The sequence below is a fragment of the Lynx canadensis genome, chromosome C1 (genome assembly GCF_007474595.2).
Source record: "Lynx canadensis isolate LIC74 chromosome C1, mLynCan4.pri.v2, whole genome shotgun sequence".
In the NCBI taxonomy this organism is placed as follows: domain Eukaryota; kingdom Metazoa; phylum Chordata; class Mammalia; order Carnivora; family Felidae; genus Lynx; species Lynx canadensis.
In genome coordinates this window covers 51,707,857-51,731,909 of record NC_044310.1, presented here as the reverse complement: position 1 = coordinate 51,731,909, position 24,053 = coordinate 51,707,857, and the positions used below count along the sequence as shown (strand labels likewise).

The window sequence follows — 24,053 nt, the reverse complement described above, 5'->3', positions numbered from 1 at the left end:
GAAGTTCAATATGACGTTCATGTATGAAACTCTCTCTTAAATGAATTATATATAAGCAGTGACCAAAAACAAAGAATACAAAAATATTTATGCAACCACCAAAGACCCCAAATAGCCAAAACAATCTTGAGAAAGAACAAGGCTGGAAGTATCACACTCCCTGATTTCAAACTATCAAAGCTACGGTAATCAAAACAGTATGAGGGTCCCTGGCTGGTTCAGTCGGTCAAGCATCCAACTCTTGATCTCAGCTCAGGTCATGATCTCACAGTTCGTGAGTTAGAGCCCCACATTGGCTCTGCACTGATATTGCAGAGCCTGCTTGGGATTCTGTCTCTCCCCCTCTCTGCCCCTCCTCCAGTCGTTCTCTCTCTTTCTCTCTCAAAATAAATAAACTGTAAGAAAAAAAAAAAAAAAAGAATCAGGCTCTGTGCTGACAGCTCAGAGCCTGGAGCCTGCCTCGGATTCTATGTCTGTCTCTTTCTGCCCCTCCCATGCTCGCACTCTGTCTCTCTGTCTCTGTCTCTCTCTCTCTCAAAAATAAACATTAAAAAAAAAAAAAAGAATTAGTGCTGAATTCAATTGCTAAGCAAATTCATATAAGGGTATATGAAGTAAAATAAAAATCTATTTAAATAAAAATATATTTCCAGTAAAATGTTATTCTTATAAAAAAAAAAAAAAAACAGTATGGTACTGGCATGAAACAGACACAGAGATCAATGGAACAGAAGAGAACCCAAAAATAAACCTATGAATATATGGTCAATTAATCTATGACAAAAGAGGCAAGAATATACAATGGGGAAATAACAGTCTCTTCAATAAATGGTGTTGGGAAAACTGGACAGCTACATGCAAAAGAATGAAACTGGACCACTATCTTATACCATACACAAAGATAACTTTAGAATGGATTAAAGACTTGAATATAAGAACTAAAACTATACTGGGGCGCCTGGGTGGCTCAGTCGGTTAAGCAGCCGACTTCAGCTCAGGTCATGATCTCGCGGTCCGTGAGTTCGAGCCCCACGTCGGGCTCTGTGCTGACAGCTCAGGGCCTGGAGACTGTTTCAGATTCTGTGTCTCCCTCTCTCTGACCCTCCCCCGTTCATGCTCTGTCTCTGTCTCAAAAATAAATAAACGTTAAAAAAAATTTAAAAAAAAGAACTAAAACTATAAAACTACTAGAAGAAAACATAAGCATAAGTTCTTTGACATCAGTCTGAGCACTATTATTTTTGGAACAGTATCTTAAGGCAAGGACAACAAAAGCTAAAAAAAAAAAAAAAAATGGGATTACATCAAACTAAAAAGCAGTTCTTTTCCAGTGAAGGAAAATAACAAAACAAAAAGGCAGGCACCTGGCTGGCTCAATTGGTAGGGTGTGCAACTCTTTATCTTGGGGTTGGGAGTTTGGGCCCCATGTTGGGTATAGCAAGATTACTTAAAAATAAAATTAAAAAAAAAAAAGGCAACCTACTGTATTTGCAAATCACACATCCACTAAGTAGTTAATGTCCAAAATACATAAAGAACTTACAAAACTTAATAAAAAAAACAAACAACCCAATTAAAAAATGGGCAGAGCACATTCTTGAATAGCCATTTTTCCAAAGACATAAAGACAGCCAACAGTCACATGAAAAGATAATCAACATCACTAATAATCAGAAAAATACAAATCCACACCACAATAAGGTATCATCTTCTCACACCAGTCAGATTGGTTGGCTAAGATCACAAAGACAAGAAACAAGTGTTGGAGAGGATGTAGAGAAAAGGGAACTCGTGAACTGCTGGGAATGTAACTTGGTCCAACCACTATGGAAAACAGTACAAACGTTCCTCAAAAATCAGAAATAGTACTAGCATATGATCTAGCAATTCCACTCCTGGGTATTTATCCAAAGAAAATGAAAACACCAATTTGAAAAGATACATGTACCCCTATGTTCATTATAGCATAATTTACAATAGCCAAGATAACCTAAGTATCCATTGCTAGATCAATGGATAAAGAAAATGTTATATACAAATAAATCTTGAATAATGCAGAAGTTAGTTGCCCCAAACCCCCAACATAGTGAAAATCCATGTATAACTTCTGATTTCCTAAACTCAACTACCAATAGCCTGCTGACTGAAAGCCTTACCAATAACATAACAGTTGATTAACATTTATCTTGTATATTACACATATTACATACTGTATTCTTACAATAAGTAAGCTAGCAAGAAATGCTATTAAAATCATAAGGAAGAGAAAATATATTTATAGCACTGTACTATACTTATTTTAAAAATCCCTGGGGCACCTGGGTGGCTTAGTCAGTTAAGCATCCAACTTCAGCTCATGTCACGATCTCAAGGTCCGTGAGTTCGAGCCCTGCATCAGGCTCTGGGCTGACAGCTCAGAGCCTGGAGCCTGCTTCAGATTCTGTGTCTCCCTCTCTCTCTGTCCCTCCCTGCTCATGCTCTCTCTCTCTTGCTCTCTCTCTCAAAAATAAACATTAAAAAAAATTTTTTTTAATCCACATATAAGTAGACCTCTGTAGTTTGTTCAAACCTGTGTTGTTCAAGGATCAACTGAATATATGCAGTGGAATATTACTCAGCCACAAAAAAGAACAAAATCTTGCCATTTGCAACAACATGGATGGACCTAGAAAGTATTGTTAAGTGAAAAAAGTCAGAGAAAGACAAATACTGTATGATTTCACTTATGTATGCAATCTAGAAAACAAAGGAGCAAATAAAACATAAACAGAGTCATATGGACAGGAAACTGTTGGTTATCAGAGTGGGAAGGGGTTGGAAGGTGGACAAAATAGGTGAAGGGGATTAAAAGGTACAAACTAGTTATAAAATAAGTCATGGGGATGTAATGTACAGCACAGGGAACATAGTCAATAATATTGTAATAAATTTGTATGGTGAAAGTGATTAGACTTATCATGGGGATCACTGAGTAAGGTATAAAAATATCAAATCACTATGATGTACACCTGGAACAGGTTTTGTATGTCAATTACACTTTAATTTAAAAATAATAATAAATGTATTTTAGCTCTGGAAAAAAAGGTATCATATACTTTCCTCACATAAAATCACATGAAATGGTTCATTTGGATTCTAAAGACTCGAATAAATGTATCAGTATATAAGGAAAAAAAAAAAGCAGTGATCAAAGCAATCAACAGAACAATGTAAACAGTTTGTACAGCCAGTCTAATAAAATAATCTATTAGGCATCCAATAAATCAATAAGCAATGTTATCAATTGTTATTGGAATATATTTGATAAAGATGACACAGGCACAAATTTCAGTAAAGATATAACCACAGCTAACGTTTCCTGAGAGCTCATCTGTTGCAAACACTAGTCTAAGTGTTTTACATGTATTATTTTATTCAATACTCACAATAACCCAGTGAAATATGTATTCTATCATTTCCACTCTACAAGTGAAAAAACCGTGGCAGAAATGTTAAGTAATTTTGCCAAAGGTCACACAGCTACAGCTAGTAGACAATAGAACAAGGATCTGAACTCAGGCAGTCTAATTTGAGCACCTACACTCCTCACCGCTAAGGAGTAGCTCTTTCATATCTCATTCATTCCTAACAAAGACAGTTTGTGAAACCACCAGAAAAAATATCGTTAGCCCAGGATGGTTCTTTAGTTTATGTCCAGAGAAGCTTCTAAAGCATACAGTGTTCTTTCCTCAAAGTTCTCATCATATTTTAGCTGCTAACTGAGTACATGGGTAACTTTCAGGAGTATGAAACTTTAAATATGAGCCTATAATATACAAGGTAATAAGTGGTATCAGTATACAGGAAAATGAGTATGCTGAAGAGGAATAGCATATTTTCCTTGAATATATATTCCTTTTATATACATTTTCCTACGTATCTTCAAATAATCTGTATTAACTATGATAAACAATAAAATCAAGTTAAAATTATCCATACCATTGTTTGATGGGTAAATTAAAAGTAATTTCTTGCCAGTGTCTCTGAGCTTCATAATCACCAAACATAGGGGGTTTTCCAGCACCTAATATGAAAGGTAAAAACAGCCAGACAACAATATACTTTAATATATCAATGATTTTATTTCCTCATGAAAAATTTAAAAAAAATTTTTTTTAACTTATTTATTTATTTTGAGAGAGAGAGTGAGAGCATAAGTCGAGGAGGAACAGAGAAATAGAGAGAGAGTGGGTATCCTAAGCAGGCTCCATGCTGTCAGCACAGAGCCCAATGCGGGGCTTGGACTCACGAACCGTGAGATCATGACCTGAGCTGAGATCAAGAGTCGGACACCTGACTGAGCCACCCAGTCACACCAAAAATTTTCTAAATTATAGAGGCAGTGTAGGTTAAAGAAAAGAATCACAGACATTACCAAAAACAGCAGAGATGAGGTCTGAATCCTATCACTGTTAGCACACAGAGTGACTGAGTGATCTTGGACAAATTACTTAACCTCCCTAAACCTCAACCCATTAAAAACAAGAACTACCTGGAGAACTACCGGAATATGTAAGATAATGATATAAAATACCCAGTAAAGGATGTGGCACACAGTAAACATTCAATAAATACAAGATATTATTAACATTAATTAGTTAATAATACTAATTTTAAAATATCCAAGTTTATTTTTACTTCACGAGAAAGACTGTCCACTAAGTATCATAAAACAATAAAAATGAGTATCTATACTTTACAAAGGGCTTTTGCAAACTAAATACAAATAACAAGGTTCAGTACAGAACCAAAACATACTATATGTTATAAAGACATTAGTAGAGGCACCTGGGTGGCTCAGAGGGTTAAGCGTCTGACTTCGGCTCAGGTCATGATCTCATCATTCATGAGTTCCAGTCCCTCATCCGGGGTCTGTGCTGACAGCTCAGAGCCTGGAGCTGCTTCAGATTCTGTGTCCCCCTCTTTCTGCCCCTCCCCCGCTCACACTCTTTCTCTGTCTCTCAGAAATGAATAAACATTAAAACAAATTTTAAAAAAAGAAAAAGACATTAATTAGGTCAGGCTTTGCTGTCAAATAAGTGACATAAAAACTATCAGTTTCGGCTTTTTTTATTTCAAAATAGCAAATACGGAATAATAGATCTTTAACAATTGATAGCACTTAATATGTGCCAGATACAACAATGAAGTATTATTAGTATCCCTACTTTACAGGTGAAAAGAGAGGCAATGGTCACCCAGGCATTAAGTAGCAGGGTCTGGATTTCAACCCAGGCAAACTGGCTCCATAATCCAGTTTTATATTGTTGGCAACGTGTGTGAGTGGGTTATTAACCTTAAGTCATGTTAAATGACATAAAGGTAATTCCATTCGAAAATTGTGAACATCCACTATTTAACTAGCAGGTGACTAAAAAATTGTCAGAAACCCAGACACCTAGAGTCATAGGTTTTTAAATCTGCAATTGAAAATCACATACAATCAAATATACTCATTAATCCACCGGGAATAATTAATTTCACACTGGAGAATGATGTACTAAAGTTCACTCAAATCCAAAGCACATTTTCTCCAGCTTTGGAAATTATGTTAAATAGGGTTTTGTGCATTTAATGGCTATACTATACCAATATTCTTAAATGGCTAGCATCTCCACCCAAGGAGATAACCCCACTGTTGAGATAATCATGGGAAAAGCAGATTAACATCTCCAAAGCATATATAAAGAGTGACTGTCACAAGGAATTACCCACAGTACACAGACATATGTACACACACACACACACACACTCCTGTCTCTCTCTCAAAAAAAAGTACCATATCTTGTTCATTTTTGTATTCTCAGATGTAATGGCACCTACTAGATTCTCAATAAATGATGTTGAAGCATAGATGTTGAGACAACCTGTGTGATATAGCAAGGACTTCAAGTTGAAGAGATTTGAAATTTTGAGTCCAATTTTCCACTTAACCAGATGTGCAACTGTGCCATCTGTGATGGCAAACCAAGTAATTATGCCAACTATTTTAACACAGTGCCCATCTATTGGTTCTTGCCCAAAACATTTTTAAGTTATTGTCTGACACTTTGAAATTCCAAGCCTCTGTTCATGCTACTTACACCCTATTTATATATCCCTTACAACAACTCATATCCAACTTCCAAGAACCATCTCAAATTCCAAATCCTTCATGAAACCTTCCCTTATAAATTAAAAACACATTGTTCAATGAAGCGCCTGGGTGGCTCAGCATATTAAGCGTCTGACTCTTGGTTTCGACTCAAGTCATGATCTCACGGTTTGTAAATTCAAGCCCCATGTGGAGGACAGCACAGAGCCTGCTTGGGATTGTCTCTCTCCCTCTCCCTGCCCCTCCTGTACTCACTCTCTCTCTCTAAATAAATTAAAAACACACACACACACACACATTGTTCACTGATTATTGACTTCTTGTAATGTATTTTCAGTATCACATATTTTGTCACATGACTATACAATTTCCTAACTGCTACCCAAGTAAGAATTTTCGTTTCTATGAACACAAGAGAATGTGATTTTCCAGAGTTCAAAGGAAACATATTGCTAAGCATATAGTGCATACTTTCATTAAAAATGTATTTAATCAGGACACCTGGGTGACTAAGTGTCAGACTTTTGATTTTGGTTCAGGTCATCATCTCATGGTTCATAAGTTCAAGCCCTGGGTTGGGCTCCACGCTGAGGAAATGCAGCCTGCTTGGGATTCTCTCTCTGCCCCTCCCCCACTTGTGCTCGCTCTTTCAACCTAAATAAACTTAAAAAAAAACTTAATTAAATTGACCTGTAATTTTTTTTTAAAAAGGAAAAATATATCCCCAATGAATTAATTGCAATTTTTGTATGTCTATTTTACAGGATAGAAATGCATGTGTTTCATTTCTTTTTTAATATTTATTCATTTTTAGGAGACAGAGAGAGAGAGAGAGAGAGAGAAAGAGAATAAGGAGGGGAGGGACAGAGATCAAGGAAGACACAGAATCCAAAGCAGGCTCCAGGCTCCAAGCCGTCAGCACAGAGCCCGATGCAGGGCTAGAACCCACAAACCGTGAGATCATGACCTGAGCTGAAGTCAGATGCTTAACTGACTGAGCCACCCAAGTGCCCCTGTTTGTTTCTATTTTAAAGAATACAACCAAGGTCTATGGCTTCTTTTGGGGGAGAGGGGGGGTTGGAACTGATTTCTATTTTTCGTTTATTTGCCTTTATTTTTTGTTTAGCTCCATGGGGATAATAAAAGTCAGAGAGGATCTTAGGTAATTTTCTATACCTGAAAAAATCCAACTATCTAGATTTTCTGAAATTGCTCTAGACTTGTGGTCAATGTGGAAGAATTTATTACCATTCTCTAACAAATAGAAGAATGGATAATGACTCTCTTTAGGGTTGAGAAACAAGTTTCTATCCAGAGTCTGACCTACTTCAATAAATCCAGCTGACACTGGCTATGAAATTAGTACTTAAGTTTTTAAAACTGCTAAAGTGCCCTTAAAGCAACCCAGAAGGACAACCCAACTGTACCTATGGGAGCTTCACCTGGGAAGGACAAAAAGGATTCCTTCCACAGTGATTAATTCTACAAATTCATTTACAGGAGAATCAGAATTACATAAAGAAAACACACTAATACGTATCTACAGAGTTTCAGTTTTGTCTTGTTCTCAGGGAAATGGGCTTAAACACCACTTAAATGTTCATTTTATAAATTATTGAACTATTCAGAATTATGTTATAATTTTAAAAGTAGTTTCTTTGATAACAATACATTCTAACTGCCTTTACATTTAAATTTTAAACATTCTAAGAGAAAAGAATTTGGCTAAAATTTTCCAGAACAAAATCCTCTTTTGATACGTTCTTGGTGAGTAACAAGAAACATTATATATAGCAATGGGGAAGTTGAGAGAAGCTAACCAGTTAAATAGAGCACGCTCATACTTTAACAATGATTGATATGTTGGGGGAAAAAAAAGAAAAAAAAAGATTCTCAATGGCCTATTCCTCCTAAATAACCAATACAACTTAGGGGAAAAGGGGTATTAGAATAAAATAACTTTCCTTCGTTCAAGTGTTGCTATTTGCTCAAAAAACATCAGTAACAGTTTGGACCAAGTACAGAGGAACTGTGAATCTCTACAAGAAATAAGAAACACACTAACATCAGAATTTGTTTCCTCCCCAGGCTCCTGGCTGGTTCAGTCAGTGATGCATGCAACACTTGATCTCAGGATCATAAGTTCTAGTCCCACAATGGGTGCAGAGTACTAAAACATAAACTTTAAACAAAAATAAATAAATAAATAAAAAGAATTTGCTTCCTCCCCAAAGCTTGTTCAAAAGTAACAAGGCAAGATTTATTCAATATTTTGGGGTGCCTGGCTGGCTCAGTCAGTAGAGCATGCAACTCTTGATTTCAAGGTAAATTCAAGCCCCACGTTGGGTACAGAGATTACATAAAAATAAAATCTTTTTTAAAAAATCTTTACTCATTATTTCTAGGTCTGTAAAAACTAACTACATAAGCAGCACTCAAGTAAGGAGTATAATGTAAATATGTAAGTACACATTCTAGAAAAATTTAAATTACAATACACATAAGTAGTTTGGCTATACAATATATGCATTTCCAAAGGAGAAACAATGGACTAATACTAAGCAAGCTAACCTGAGCTTCCTTACTTGAGTGCTTCCTAATTACAATCTTAAAAGAAGATAAATGAAATGCAAACGAGAATAAGCATGTTAAAAAGAAATTATGATAACAAAAAAAGTATTCTAATTGAGAGAAAAAAATCCTAGCAGAATCACAGATGTCATACTTAATTCTTTAATTCTCCCAGCCTCCTATGACATAAAAGTTCTTCACACATGAGTGCTAAAAATGTTATATTCTTTATGATGGGGTTAATAACTCAAAATCACAATTTTTCTTAGTGCTTAGCATTTTATTCTTCTCATCTAAAAAATGACAGAAACATACAACCACCTAAGAAAGAGCCTACAAATATTCTACTACTGTACAATAACAATACTTTTCCTATACAGTAATCCAAAAGTAATTTTATTATGCTGACTTTCTTATGGGCCTATTTAAGAGTGAAGTTTAGGGGCACCTGGGTGGCTCAGTCAGTTAAGTGTCCAACTCTTGATCTCAGCTCAGGTCTTGATCTCAGGGTTGTGAGTTCGAACACCACACTGGGCTCCACTCTGAGAGTGGAGCCTACTTAAAAATTTAATTAATTGGGGCGCCTGGGTGGCTCAGTCGGTTAAGCATCCGACTTCAGCTCAGGTCATGATCTCGCGGTCCGTGAGTTCGAGCCCCGCGTCGGGCTCTGTGCTGACAGCTCAGAGCCTGGAGCCTGTTTCAGATTCTGTCTCCCTCTCTCTCTGACCCTCCCCCGTTCATGCTCTGTCTTTCCCTGTCTCAAAAATAAATAAACATTAAAAAAATTTAATTAATTAATTAAAGCAAAGTTTAAAATAAGCAGGAGTCCTGGTGTTTTTTTTTATTTATTTATTTTTGAGTGAGACAGAGACAGCATGAGTAGAGGAGGGGCAGAGAGAGAGAGGGAGAGCGGGGGGGGGGGGGGGGATTGAGGGAAGGAGGGAGTGGGGGAGAGAGGGAGAGAGGGAGAGAGAGAGAGAGAGAGAGAGAGAGAGAATATGAATCCCAAGCAGGCTCCTCATTGCCAGCACAGAGCCTGAGGCGGTGCTTGAACTCACAAAACCATGAGATAATGACCTGAGCTGAAACAGAGTCAGATGCTTAACCGACTGAGTCACCCCGGTGCCCCAAGAGTCCTGTTTTTCAGATAAGGGGAGTAACTGAGTAAGGTCAGAGTTTAGGAGAGAAATGTTAGAATAAATAATGTATGTAAGTCACAAAGATAGAAAAGTATTATATATGCTTGATGTCCTCTATTCAATTCCCATTAAGCATCTGATTATATATGCCAGTAATACTGAAATAGTGTGATTTCTTAAATTATTCTACTCTATACCCTTAGTTTTTTCAACTTTACCTCAACAAGAAAAGTTCAAAGAAAATAATATATCTGTCAAAATCAGAAGACTAAAGGAAAATTATAATTAGGATTACAAACTAAATAATGATCAGGAATAAAATAGTGCTGAAGGAAGAAAAGGAGATGACCGTCCCATGTGCCAGTTATGGGCTGAAAGCAAAGGTAACATAAACTATATATTTTACATAACAACTTTTAACTGGGCTTTTCCTCTGACCTCCTTACCCCATTCTAGCTCCCTCCTTCCATTCACAAACTTCCTAAAATCCATTATGTCCACTTGGTAACTACCATTTAGCCCTCAATTTATTATAGTCTGACAATAAGAAGGCTCACATTGGCCTCCTAGAGATCTTTTGTCTATTTTTAATTTTCACCCTACTTGACATGTCTAGAACTTGACACTGAAGGCCAGTCTTTACTTCTTATAATTCTCTGATTTCCTGGCTTCCAGACTCTAATCCTCCCTCATGGTTTCTTCTCAACCTCCTTTAATCATTCCCCTTCTCTGTGAAGGAGATCAGTGGTTAAATGTGTTTTTTTCTTGCAGTATAAATACTCCCAACCCTGTGGCTTTAACCATCATCTGTATCAACATTTTATAAAGATCAGAGCAGCTTGTGGAGCTTTTAAAAATGCAGATGAGACCAGTTTCCAGCAACCAGGCAGACTTAGAAGATAAGGAAAACACTTCCAATACAGGGTGGGGTATGGCTGAATTAACATCAAAACAAGAGAATTCCTCAGGGGGCGGAAACAACAAAAAAAGTATAAGATCCAGACAAGTAAACATTTGTCCTGAGGCTATCCAATGATCTTTTATGGCCTATAGCCTGGCTACCGAGAAGCTCTAAGCAATGAATTAAGGAGGCAAAGCCTAGTACTTGAACAGGTAAAACCTTCAATGTCAGAGAACCATCTACAAGGATATTAAAAAAAAAATGCTTTGTGAAAAATGGTGAAGATAGTATTTACCTCTGCCTTGGCTCCTATAGTACAAGAAAAAAGTCTCCTGAAAATAACATTATCCTGCATTCACCCAGTGTGAGGCCTGAATTCACACCAAGTATAGAGCCAAAGAAACCTTAAGATGGAGAATTTGGTTTAACTTTTGTTAATAGTGCGCAAAGTGCCTAGCAAGAGGCAACATAAATCCTCTGTGGAAAAATACATAGTGAACCCGGGCCTCAAAGAATTCTCACAGATAAAAGTTCGAGGTAACATGAGCTCACAATTTTTTAAAAAATCACTAAACTCACAAAGAAACAAAATACCATGAGCTAGACTCTACAAAAACAACAAACCAGGAAATAAGACTGCAGATACTAGAATTTTCTGATAGGGAATATAAAATAAGTATGGCTACTATGTTTAAAGATATAAAAGAAGACACTAGAATATGCTGAAGGAAAAAGAGATAATCAGAAATGACGAAGATGATTTGAAAAGGAAACAAATAGGGCCACCTGGGTGGCTCAGTCAGTTAAGGGTCTGACTCAGGTCATGATCTCATGGTTTGTGAGTTTCAGCCCGGGTTCAGGCTCTGTGCTGACAGCTCAGAGCCAGGAACCTGCTTCAGATTCTGTGTCTCATTCTCTCTCTGCCCCTCCCCTACTTGTGCTCTGCCTGTCTCTCAAAAATAAATAAATGTAAAAAATTAATTAATTAATTAAAAAGAAAAGGAAACAAGTAGAACTTTAGGAAATAAAACAATTATTAAAATTATAAAACTCAGTGGATAGTTAAAATAGATTAAACACAATTAAAAAGGAAAGTAATGAACAGGAAGACAGATCTGATGATTATTAAAAAAGCAATAGGATGAAACCATGATATGAAAAATATAGGAGATTATGAGACATAGAGGATAGGATGAAGGACTCCAACATATCTAATAAGAGTTGCACAAGTGGGGCGCCTGGGTCACTCAGTCAGTTAAGCATCCAAACTCTTGATTTTGGCTCAGGTCATGATCTCACAGTTCATGGGATCAAGTCCTGCGTAGGGGGCTGTCAGCACAGAGCCTGCTTGGGATTCTCTCTCCCTCTCTCTCTGCCCCTCCCTTGCTCGTGTTCTCTGTCAAAATAAATCAATAAACATTTAAAAAATAAACATTAAGAAAAAAGAGTTGCACAGGGAAAACAGAAATGAGGGAGATGCAATATTTGAAGAGAGAACTGAAAATATAAACTCGATGAGACAAAGAGATTGTTGTCTGTTTTATTTTCTGCTATCTTACCTGCTTTGGCACAAGTGCCCTACACATATGTGGTGAATTAATAAAAGACCAAAGAGCAGGGGTGGCTGGGTGGCTCAGTTGGTTAAGCATACAACTTTGATCCAGGTCATGATCTCAAGGTCTGAGTTCAAGCCCCATGTCAGGCTCTGTGCCGACAGCTCAGAGGCTGGAGCCTGCTTCAGATTGTGTCTCCCTCTCTGCCCCTCCCCTGCTCATTCTCATTCTCTCTCTCAAATAAATAAACATTTAAATAAATAAATAACCAAAGATCTAATATATCTAACTAGAGTTTTACAAGGAGAAAATGGAATGAGAAGAAACAGAAGGTTACCATTCATTAGAGTCAGAAATCCCAGAAAATCCTGAGGATAAAGTTTTTAATATTCACACTTAGATACACCATAGTGAAATTTCAGTGACAGAAAAGACAAATTACCTACGAAGATAATAACAACTGAAATGACAGCTGATATCTGAACATAGCAATAGAAACTAAAAGACAATGAATGAGATTTTAATTTTTTTTTAATGTTTGTTTATTTTTTTTGAGACAGGGAGAGACAGCATGAACGGGGGAGGGTCAGAGAGAGAGGGAGACACAGAATCTGAAACAGGCTCCAGGCTCTGAGCTGTCAGCACAGAGCCTGACACGGGGCTCGAACTCACGGACCGCGAGATCATGACCTGAGCCGAAGTCGGATGCTTAACCAACTGGGCCACCCAGGCGCCCCGAATGAGATTTTCAAAATATTATGAGAAAATAATTGCCAATGCAGAATTCCATACCCAGAATAAAATGTTAGGGTGCAAAATACAGGCATTTTCAGATAAAAAGCCAACAAGCTCTTACTTTAAAAAAAAAAGAAAAATACCTTCCAGGGGGCCTGGTTGGTTAGCTGAATGGGTAGAGCATGTGACTCGATCTCAGGGTTGTGAGTTCAAGCCCTACACTGGTGCATTGAGCCTAGTTAAAAGAAATTTTCTTAGGGGATGCCTGTCTGGCTCAGTTGGTGGAGCACTGACTCTCGACTTCAGGGTTGTGAGTTCAAGCCCCACACTGAGTGTAGAGATTGCTTAAAAACTAAAATCTCTGGGGCACCTGAGTGGCTTAGTTGGTTAAGCATCTGAGTTCAGCTCAGGTCATGATCTCATGGTTTGTGGGTTTAGGCCCCGCATCAAGCTCTCTGCTGTCAGTGCAGAGCCTGTTCCGAATCCTGTCTCTTTCTCTCTCTGCCCCTCCCCAGCTCATGCATGCACTTGCTCTCTCTCTCTCTCTCTCTCCCTCTCAAAAAATAAACATTAAAAAAAAAATTTAATTTTAAAAATCTCCCAAAGATGTACTTCAAAAAGAAAGAAAATTATCTCAAAAGAAGATGCAATTGTAAAAAGGGTGAGCACAGAAAATGATAAACATAGAGGGTAAACATAAATAAATATGAATTGTTACAGAAGCTAACAGTAATTAATGTCTAAAATTCTAGGCAATAATAACATTTTAATGGTGGGGTGGACTTGTAACTAGAGTTGAAGCATTTTATGGTCCTTGGGGTGCCTCAATGGCTCAGTTGGTTAAGTGTCCAACTTTGGTTCAGGACATGATCTCATGGTTCATGAGTTTGAGCCTGCGTCGGGCTCTGTGCTTACAGCTTGGAGCCTTGGAGCCTGCTTCAGATTCTGTTTCTCCCTCTCTCTGTCCCTCCCCCACACTCGCAGGTGCCCACCAGGGATCTCTCTCTCTCTCTCTCTCAAAAATAAATAAAAGCATTAAAAAAAAGCATTTTGTGGTCCTTACCTTGCTCAGAAAGACATAAATATATTAATTTTAAACTTTGTTGGGGTACCTGGATGGCTCAGTCAGTTAAGCACCCAACTCTTGATTTCAGCTTAGGTTATGATCTCATGGTCCATGGGTTCAAGCCCCCAATCAAGCTTCATGCTGATGGTGTGGAGCCTGCTTGAGATTCTGTCCCCCTCTCTCTCTGTCCCTCCCCTGCTCACTCTCTAGCTCTCTCTCAAAATAAATAAACATTAAAAAAAATTTAATTTTAGACTTTCTTAAGTTAAATATATATGTGAAAATCTCCACACCACACCTTGAAAGAACAAAATAAAAGTACAACTTGCAAACTAGCAAGAGAAAGTGGAATTAAGGAGGGGAACTGGTTAGTCAAGTCTAAATCACAGGGATTTAGAGGTGAAGGGTAAAAGGGTAGAAAAAGATATACTGAAAAAAAAAAAAAAGGAGAGAAAAAGATATACTGAGCAAAAAAAGCGGGATCTCATTTTCATAGTTCTGGGGAATGGGGCAGGACATCTTTGGGAGGCCGTTTTCAAAATTCTGCCTACTGCAATATGAAAAAGCAAAGCCCACAATAGCTAAGACCCTCCTGAAGTTGAACTATCAGGTGGGAGAATTTGACTCATAATATATCAAGATGTACTGTAAAATTATAGTAATAAAACACTGCGGTACTGGACCAATTTATCAGAATGAAGAGTCAGAAACAGACCCATGCATATATAAAAACCTGAGATAGAGCTGGTAATGCAGATTAGTGGGGAAGAATACACTTCTCAATAAATGGGTTAAAACAACTAATTATCAATGTGAAAAAAAATTAAAAATAAATCCTTAGATGACATGTTATACACAAAATTCAATTTTCAGGAGATAAGGACTTAAATAGAAAAGACAAATCTTAAAACTTTTAGAAGAAAATTTTAGGAAAATACCTTTGTCACTGGAGTAGGGAAGGGTTTCTTAAAGATACAAAAAGCACAAATCATAAAGGAAAAAGATTAATTCCATTATTTTATCCTGTTCATCAAGACACCTTAAGATGTGAAAAGATAATCCATAAACTTGGAAAAGATATTTATAAGTTATACAAAAGTTAGCTTCCAGAATATAGAATTCATGAGAAAAAACAAAACAAAAAAATACAGACTATGTTAGAAAAAAAAATCTAATAGAAATGTACAAATGGCACAGCAAGTATCCCAGAAAAGGAAATATAAATGGCCAGTAAACATGAAAATATGCTCAATCTTTTAGTAATGAAGGAAATTCAAATTAAAGCCACAACAAAATATCATTTCACACACTCTGGACTGACAAAAATTCAAAACTTGTGAAGTATATAGGGTAATAGGGACCCTCCCACTAGGGAACTGCCTCAATACTAAAAAAGCTTAGAGGGGCGCCTGGGTGGCACAGTCGGTTAAACATCCGACTTCAGCCAGGTCACGATCTCGCGGTCCGGGAGTTCGAGCCCCGTGTCAGGCTCTGGGCTGATGGCTCAGAGCCTGGAGCCTGTTTCCGATTCTGTGTCTCCCTCTCTCTCTGCCCCTCCCCCGTTCATGCTCTGTCTCTCTCTGTCCCAAAAATAAATAAACGTTGGAAAAAAAAAAAAAAAAGCTTAGAAAGCATGACCAAGATAAAATTTGCTCTAGGAACTGGCACAAATGTTTTCTGGTTCATCTCTTACACTTTATTTGCAAAATCTCAGGTTGAGTGTTAAGCTTACAGAGAAACTGAACGAAATAGGACCTGCCTATTTTGGTTCTAACCAAGAAAAAAGGATTCCTTTTCTGCCTAGTAAATCCTTCCCTCGCTTTCAGAACAAATTTAATGTTTGTTATCCTTAACGTTATACTCTAAGCCTTTCTTGTCTGAATTACAAGTCTCCTGTGTTCCCAGTCTACCTTGTTTATTTTAACGTAGAACGTATTTTCAAGTCCACCCTGCCCACTTGACTACGAACTTCTCTAGGGAAGTGATAGGGTGATTCAGGGACCCAGTTACAATGTGGGTTACAGGGGGTTGCCCCACACATCCAACAAGCAATTCTCAGACACCAACTCCATGTCCTACAATTCAACTCAATTCTGACACAATCTACAGAGATAGCATCAGATTCCACAGGTTATGGGTTCAGTACTGTAAGCCTGCCCCCTCCCTCCACGTCTGATGCCAGTCACCAGCCCAGATTCTGACACACTAGCTATAGACTGGAGGTTCCAACGAGCCCCTCCAACTCTGGATGCCAATCACAAGTCTAGGCTATTACTTGAGCTTCTGACAGACTGGCTATATATATCAGATGCTCCCACAACCTCCTCCTTTGGTCCAATTAATTTGCTAGAGCATCTCTCAGAACTCAGAGAAACATTTAGTTACTAGATTACCAGTTTATTATAAACGGATATAACTCAAAACAGCAGATGGAAGAGATGCATAGAGCAAGGTGTGGGCAAAGGTGCTGAGCTTCTGTTCCCCCTGAATCTCCATGTGCTCATCAACCTGGAAGCTCTCCAAACGCCATCCTCCTTTTGGGTTATGAAAGCTTTATTATTGGTGACTGATTCAAGCCCCTCTCCCCTCCCTGGAAATCAGAGGGTGAGACTGAAAGTTCCCACCCTCTAATCATAAGATTTGGTTTTCCTGGAAACCAGCCTCCATCCTTAGGTGGGTCCAAAAGTCAACATTACCATAACAAAAGACAATTTTTCACTTTCACTTAGAAAATTCCAAGGGATTTTTAGGGGCTCTGTGCCAGAAGGACAAAGACCAAACATATATTTTTTTTTATAAATCACAGTATCATAGGAAGATACCATTTATTATTCTTGTCACCCTAAAAGTCAGACCTAAAGACGTGATCACCAGTAAGACATATTTTTGCTGCACAGCAGACAATAAACATTCTGGGGTTAAATGATCTAATGTAAGGATCAAACAAGATAATAGTTGTGAACCATCAATATGCTGATTATATTCCTACACTATTAAAAAAGAAAATACATTTCATGCATAGTATCTCAAGTAATCCCCACAATCTTGTTAAAATACATATTAATATTCCCACTTTATAGTAGAGGTACCTTTGTAAGAGGTTCATGGAGATTAAGTAACTTCCCCAGGATCAGGCACTAACAGGTGAGGGTGGAAGATCTAAGATTTGAACCCAAGTCTACTGCTGCATCCAAGTGATTTTATTTCAATATTCCTCAAATTCATTTATGCATCTTTTTAACAGGCTTACTTCAGGACTTCTTTCTCAGAAGCCACAGAGCAGTGTCATATATTGATTTTGGAATAAAATACAAATATATTTGAATCCCCATTGTCATTTATCAGTTGTCACATTTTCCATTTGTAAATTACAGGTACTACTACTTATCTTCAGTGGTTGTGGTAAGCACAACAAAATACTCAGTGTCTAGCATATGGTAAATACTTAAAAAATAGTAGCTCATACTTCTATTATTATGATTGTGTCATTTGTCTCTTTACCTCCAACCTGCTTCCTACAATCCTTTTTCATTACAATGAAAGCTATTTCTCTAAAATACAAGTAATTTGCCAACCTAATTGCATAGCTTAATCTCGAGCCATTCCCTCCCCATCCTTTTTGTTCCTTCTTCTGATGCTACTCCAATACTGACTACTTAAAACCATGCTCTCATTCTACCATGTTTTTGCACATGTTCCCCATTTCATTTGCCTAGCAAATTCCAAGTCATCTTTCAAACCTTCAACTCAAACATCTTCTCTGAAAAGTCTTCACTAATGCACCGTCATCAGGCACTTCTCTGTTACCTTTGTACCTCACAAATACTTCTAGTCATAATTAACACATGGTACCATGACTGCTTACCTACTAAAATACGGACCCCCTTCAGTACTGGATATTCACCTTGTATTTCTAGCATCTAGCACAGTGCCTGGAACATGAGCAGTGCTAAATAAATACTCACAGGGTTAAGTCAAATCTTATTCCCTATCCAGGACCACACACCAGCAATTCTCCTCCCTCTCTTTCTCTCACATCATTCCCAATCTTTATTCTCCACTGATCTCTTCCCTTCAGTCTAGCAACATGGCTTCTCTACCCTAAACAAAAAAAAAAGCCTCCTTTGATTCCATTCCCACCCTGATGTACTTAGCTCAGTTCTCTCTTCGATACCTAATATGTAATTATTTCTCAACTTGTCATCTTCCTCATTAGAATACATTTTTTTCCCATGTCACAAAGCCTATGCTTCTATTAAGCTCTTATACATATTCTTTATATTAGAATTTAATGTTTAAATGTATTTTCTTGACCATACCAATAAAGCCTCAAATTCTTCTCTGTCCCAATCAGGTAACTATAAACTATTACCAAACAAAGATGAAGATGAAGATGAAGAAGAAACTAGTCAAGGAATATTTACCCATCTTTTAAACAGTAAAAATGTGTTACCTGAATAAGAATTAAGAGAAACTGTCCACCGTACTGTTAGTCCTATTAAGACCACAATTGTCATCAAGTGCCATTTCTCCATAATTTTTCTTCAAATCTAGGGAGGGGAAAAAACAGGACCAGTGCCAGAATACTTTTAACACGCAGTCAGTAGCACTTCTTTTCTTCATCAGAGAAATGTTATCAATTCCCTGGAATTAGGAGTTTGAGAGAATTTTAAGTGATGCTTCCTTTCCAGTTAAATATTGATCTTTATGTCTATGAAGTAGCCTAGAAGAAAAAAAGAGAGAGAGAGAGAGAGAGAGAGAGAGACCAAGATTTAGCTGAGCATAGTCTAACAAAAAATCCATTAAACCAAGTAGAAACACACAGAATTGGAGGTGGGGGCAAGGAGGAAAGTGGGTAGTTTTAAAGTTCCTTATTTCCTAGTCTTCTAGTTGGAAAATACACCTCAAAAGGTAGCTCTCCCTGTTAAATGGGACTTAATAAATCTAAAGATATGGTAAGGATCTGTTCTTATGAGGGAATATTTCTGAGTGAAGAAAAACAAGAGAGTGGAAGAGTCAATTCCATCCAAAGCATGTTTATCTACAGGTAAAAATAAGACTACAAAAGTAAATTTAGGGATGTTTTATTTTTGGTACAGAGAGAGAGAGAAATTTTATCTTTCTACTTAGTTTGAGAAAATGTTCCACTAAAGTAATTCATGTAGTTTGATTTTCACTTCTTTTCTTCCAAACTATACATTCACTAACCACACCATTTTTCTACCTTAAAGAATGAACCTTTACAAGAATATATAATAACCCCAACTCTTAAAAGAAAATACAAAAGCAGTAAAATGCAATTAACCATTTCCATGTTTTTTTTCCCCCTTCAGTTTTCTCCTTGGGTTGGATGGTTTAAAAGTAAAAAAAGCTTTGAAAAATCATGGGCCATTTTAACCACAGGATATACTTTAAATATAACCAGAAAAATACAGTAAGTCAACTGAAAAAACTAGGGGAAAATTGGCACATTCCACCCACTGGGGGGGAAAAAAATTAAGAATGTAATAAAACATTAGTTTTATTTATTTTTTTATTAAGTTTTTTATTTTAATTCCAGTGGAGTTAATATACAGTGTTATATCAGTTTCAGATATGCAATATAGTGACAAAAGTTATTCTCTTATTTAAATATAGCAAAGTCAACTCTAGAACTAATGAAGTCTAGCTCAATCAGGAAGAATGACTCAAAGTGGTAAATAAGGCTATGGAAATATATTATTCAAATTTGGATTATATAAATTTCCTTTCTCTTTCCTCCCTCCTACTGCATTCATTTTTAATTGTTTTACTGTTGACTAGAACTTCTATCACAGAAGCAAAGCAAGCAGAAAAATTAAAATTCAATCACTTTCCAATGTTGACTCTGGATTTCACACAAGTTACAGGCCATTATAAACTATTCAAAAAATTTTTAAGTTTATTTATTTATTTTGAGAGGTAGGAGAGAGGCAGAGAGGGAAAGAGAGAATCCTAAGCAGGCACTGCACTGTCAGCTGAGAGCGCACCGTAGGGCTTGAACCCATGAACCATGAGAACACGACCCAAGCCAAAACCAAGAAACGGATGCTTAATTGACTGAGCCACCCAGATGCCCCCAAATTCTTTTTTAGACCAACACAAAAAGCCCTTTTTATCAATATGCTGCACTATACATTCCAGAACTGCAATACAACAATTTACTTTACCAAGATATCATGTTTAAAATTGATTTTACAAATGTTAATTCCTCAATTTAAAACTACAGCTTAACTGGGGTGCCTGGGTGGCTCAGTTGGGTAAGCATCCCACTCTTGATTTTGGCTCAGATCATGATCTCATGGTTTGTGACTTCCGAATCCCATATCAGGCTCTATGCAGACAGCACGAGCCTGCTTGGAATTCTCTCTCTCCCTCTCTTTGCACTGCGCTCACCCCCTCACTCGTATTCTATCTCTCTGGCTTGCTCTCTCTCAAAAATAAATAAGTAAACTTAAAAATTGGGGTGCCTGGGTGACTCAGTCAGTTAAGCGTCTGACTTCGGCTCAGGTCATGATCTCAGTTTGTGAGTTCAAGCCCCGCATCAGGCTCTGTGCTGCAGGCTCAGAGTCTGGAGCCTGCTTAGGATTCTGTGTCTTCCTCTCTCTCTGCTCCTCTCCCGCTCACCCTCTGTCTCTCTCTCTCTCAAAAAAATACATAAACATTTTTAAAAAATAAAAAATAAAAATAAAATAAAAATATAGCTTAACTAATACTGCATCTAGGAAATTTAAATCACTAGTATGACCAAGTTAAGTCAATTATCCACAATTCCAGAAAATCCTATGTAAGAACTTCCCCAGGAACCTTAAATAACAAAAAATAAGACTGCCAATAACACTAAATAATCTTAATGAACTTAAAAAGAATATAATGCTTAACTAATATGATGCTCATCAAGTCTGCCAAGAGCAGAGTGGTGGAAGGGAGAACTGATGGATGAAAGAATCACATCCAAGAAAATATGAACATCTATGATGGACTAACTCTAACTCCAAAGATCATGACAGGAATAAATTCAAATAAATTCAAAGCCCTGAACTTAAATGTGAAAAAACAAATGTACAAAAATCAACTGCTTGAGTACTAAAAGGGAGACAACAAGTAATAGGTGATAACTGTCAGTTTTGTAGGGACTCAGAATCAGTGTTACAGGTATTTTGATTTCAAAGTAAAAAATTCAAAAACAAATAAAAATAAAAAACAAAAGTAAAAAATTTAACTAGTTTAAATTTACTTATTGTTTTTAGTAATCTCTACACCCGATGTGAGGCTCGAATTCACAACCCTGAAATCAAGAGTCACGTGCTCTTCCAAGGGAGCCAGGCAGCCAGGCAGCCCATAAGTGGTTTAAGTAAAAATAAATAAATAAAGTGTGTGTGTGTGTGTGTGTGTGTGTGTGTATTAGGAAAGCTTTTCTAAAGATTAAAGCTGTTCAAAAATGAAATGATTTGCTTCTTAAAAAGGGAGTTCCTCTTTAACAGGTTCTAACAGAAGCTGAACAACTACTTGAAAGAATATTTTTAGAGTGTAGAATAGATGACTAATTTCTAAAGCGTATATTAAATAGATTTTGGAAACATATTATGTGTCTGAATTAATATAAATCCTGACAATACAAAAGATCTGGTCTCCCAACATGTTAATGTTTCCCCTAATTCCCAACAGTTACCCAGTTTTGTGGGGTTTCTTTGATGAATAAAATGGACAGGACTTCCGATCCTTCACAAATGGCCCATGCTAAAACTAAAGGGCATCAAAAACATCTTTTCCGCACATCTTTTTACACTTAGAACAAAATGCAAATACTCCAGACATAAGACCCTCTATCATCTGACCCCTGCCTGCCTCTCAGATTTCATCTCCTCCCACTTTCCTACAAGATCTTCCCTCTCTTCCTAAAACCTGTCAGTTTCATTTATTACCCTCTGTTCCTCTCCTCTGCGTGGAACGCTTTTACCCAGCTCACTGGCTAACCTTTTGTCATTCATAGTGTCTCAAGTCATCCCCTGGGAAAGCTCATCCTTGACCACCTTACTAAAGTTTCCACCTCTTACTGTTTGTACAATTACCTTCTTTAATTTTCTTCCTAATTCTTTTCACTATCAGAAGTTGTATTCTTTTTTTTTTTTTCAACGTTTATTTATTTTTGGGACAGAGAGAGACAGAGCATGAACAGGGGAGGCGCAGAGAGAGAGGGAGACACAGAATCGGAAACAGGCTCCAGGCTCTGAGCCATCAGCCCAGAGCCCGACGCAGGGCTCGAACTCACGGACCGCGAGATCGTGACCTGGCTGAAGTCGGACGCTTAACCGACTGCGCCACCTAGGCGCCCCTCAGAAGTTGTATTCTTAACACAACATAGAATAATCTCACAAACATAATGGGTAAAAAAAGCTAGATCTTAGGGACACCAGGCTGGCTCAGCTGGTGGAGTTTGTGACTCTTGATCTCGGAATTGTGAGTTCAAGCCCACACTTGGTGTATAGATTACTTACAAATAAAATCTTAAAAAAAAAAAAAAAAAAAGCTCCATACTAAAGAGTACATATAATATGGTTCCATTTGAAAGGCTCATAACAAAACTAATCTATGGTATTAGAAATCATTAAAGAGGTTACCTTTACGGAGAAAAGAGAGGATGGTGATTGGGAGAGGTCTTCCAGGGAGGTCTTCTCAGAAGAAGCTGTGAATGTTCTGCTTCTTGATTCGAGTGGTGGCTAAAAGATGCATTTTCTTTACCATAATCAGCAAGTTACAACTTACGATTGGTGTAGAGTATTTTATGGTACATATGTTACATTCCAGTAAAAAAAAAACATAAGAGGAAATTACATTTATTTGACAACCAGAACATAAGCTCCCTGCAAGCAAAGATCTTCTTTTCTTAGCTGTTGGCTCTGTTCCCTGCACTTAGAACAATGTTGGCAAAAAGCAAGTACTCATAAAACATTTGCTGAATGGAGATCTTCCTGTGTATGAAGAGGGGAGGTACCATTTTTACTGAGTCCTTTGTGCCTAAAAACATTATGACACTTTTAACGGATCTCTTCTCCTTTACAGTAAAAAGGGCTCTGCAAAGCAAAGTACAGTTAACTGTTTAACCCATCCACACGCCAAGTTTTCACGCAGGTGGCAGAGAAGTGTCCGTCCTACTTTCCTCAGAGTACATTTCGACCAAAAATAAAAACAAGCAAAAACCTCAGTCGTTCACACCCCAGGGCCGAATTTGTTCCTTTTTTTCTGAAAGGTCCTTCCCCCAAGGTGGACACAACACCTAGGGTGTAAGCCTATCCCAGAAGAGCACGTCTGGCGAAAGGGACCGTCCTAACGTTTCTCCTCCCTTTCTCCAGCGGTCCAGACCCTCAAGAGCACAGGAACAAGGGCGCCGAGGCCGCTGCAGTCAAGGGGTCCCACCACCATCCCCACGTCCAGTCACCCGACTTCCAAGCGAGCCTGCAGGCTGAGGTAGGGAGGCCTCGCCAGCCTCCCCTCTGAGTGGGGCTGGACCGGGAGCCAGGCTGGGGATCCGGGCTGCCAGCAGCCGACCGGATCGCAGCGCTGCGCGAGTCCCCCGCCCCTCCCCACATTGACCCAGCAGCCCAGACACCCTAGGGTCCCGGACTCTTACCCCGCAGCCCGTAGAACATTAGGATTCGCGCCCGCAGCTATCCCAAGGAGGCGCCTGCGCGCTCGCACCCACGGCAGAGCGCCTCTCCGGTCTTCCGCCTCCGCGAACGCGCGCGCCGGGCGCGGGGGCGAGCCCGTCGAGCGTGAGGGGAGGGGCGGGGAAAAGGCGCGGAGAGGAGGTGGCCGGCTTAGGAGGCGGGGCACCGGATGGCGGAACCTGAGAGGCCTCCCGGCCCCGGGTTAGGCTTAGGGCAGGTGGAAAGCCCCTTGCTCTTCTTTCCCGGGCTGGTGGCCAAGGCCCGAGCGG

The 24,053-nt window shown here is 38.3% G+C and overlaps 1 protein-coding gene across 5 annotated transcripts in view; it reads right to left on the bottom strand.

Annotated features, from left to right (window-relative positions):
• The window catches only part of ALG6 (ALG6 alpha-1,3-glucosyltransferase), a 66,594-nt gene extending 42,750 nt beyond the window's left edge, over nucleotides 1-23,844 (bottom strand). Inside the window, exons 1-4 of one of the 5 annotated variants that reach the window (XM_030324690.1) lie at nucleotides 23,748-23,844; nucleotides 22,738-22,877; nucleotides 18,552-18,821; nucleotides 3,979-4,063 (exon numbers count right to left, since the gene is read on the bottom strand). In XM_030324690.1, the coding sequence (XP_030180550.1) occupies nucleotides 3,979-4,063; nucleotides 18,552-18,633 (167 nt within the window). In that variant the 5' untranslated portion in view covers nucleotides 18,634-18,821; nucleotides 22,738-22,877; nucleotides 23,748-23,844. Of the gene's footprint in view, nucleotides 1-3,978; nucleotides 4,064-18,551; nucleotides 18,822-22,737; nucleotides 23,663-23,747 lie in introns of those variants that run through there. The other 4 variants (XM_030324691.1, XM_030324693.1, XM_030324692.1 and 1 more) reach the window with 4 other exon arrangements.
• Between the last annotated feature and the right edge of the window lie 209 nt (nucleotides 23,845-24,053).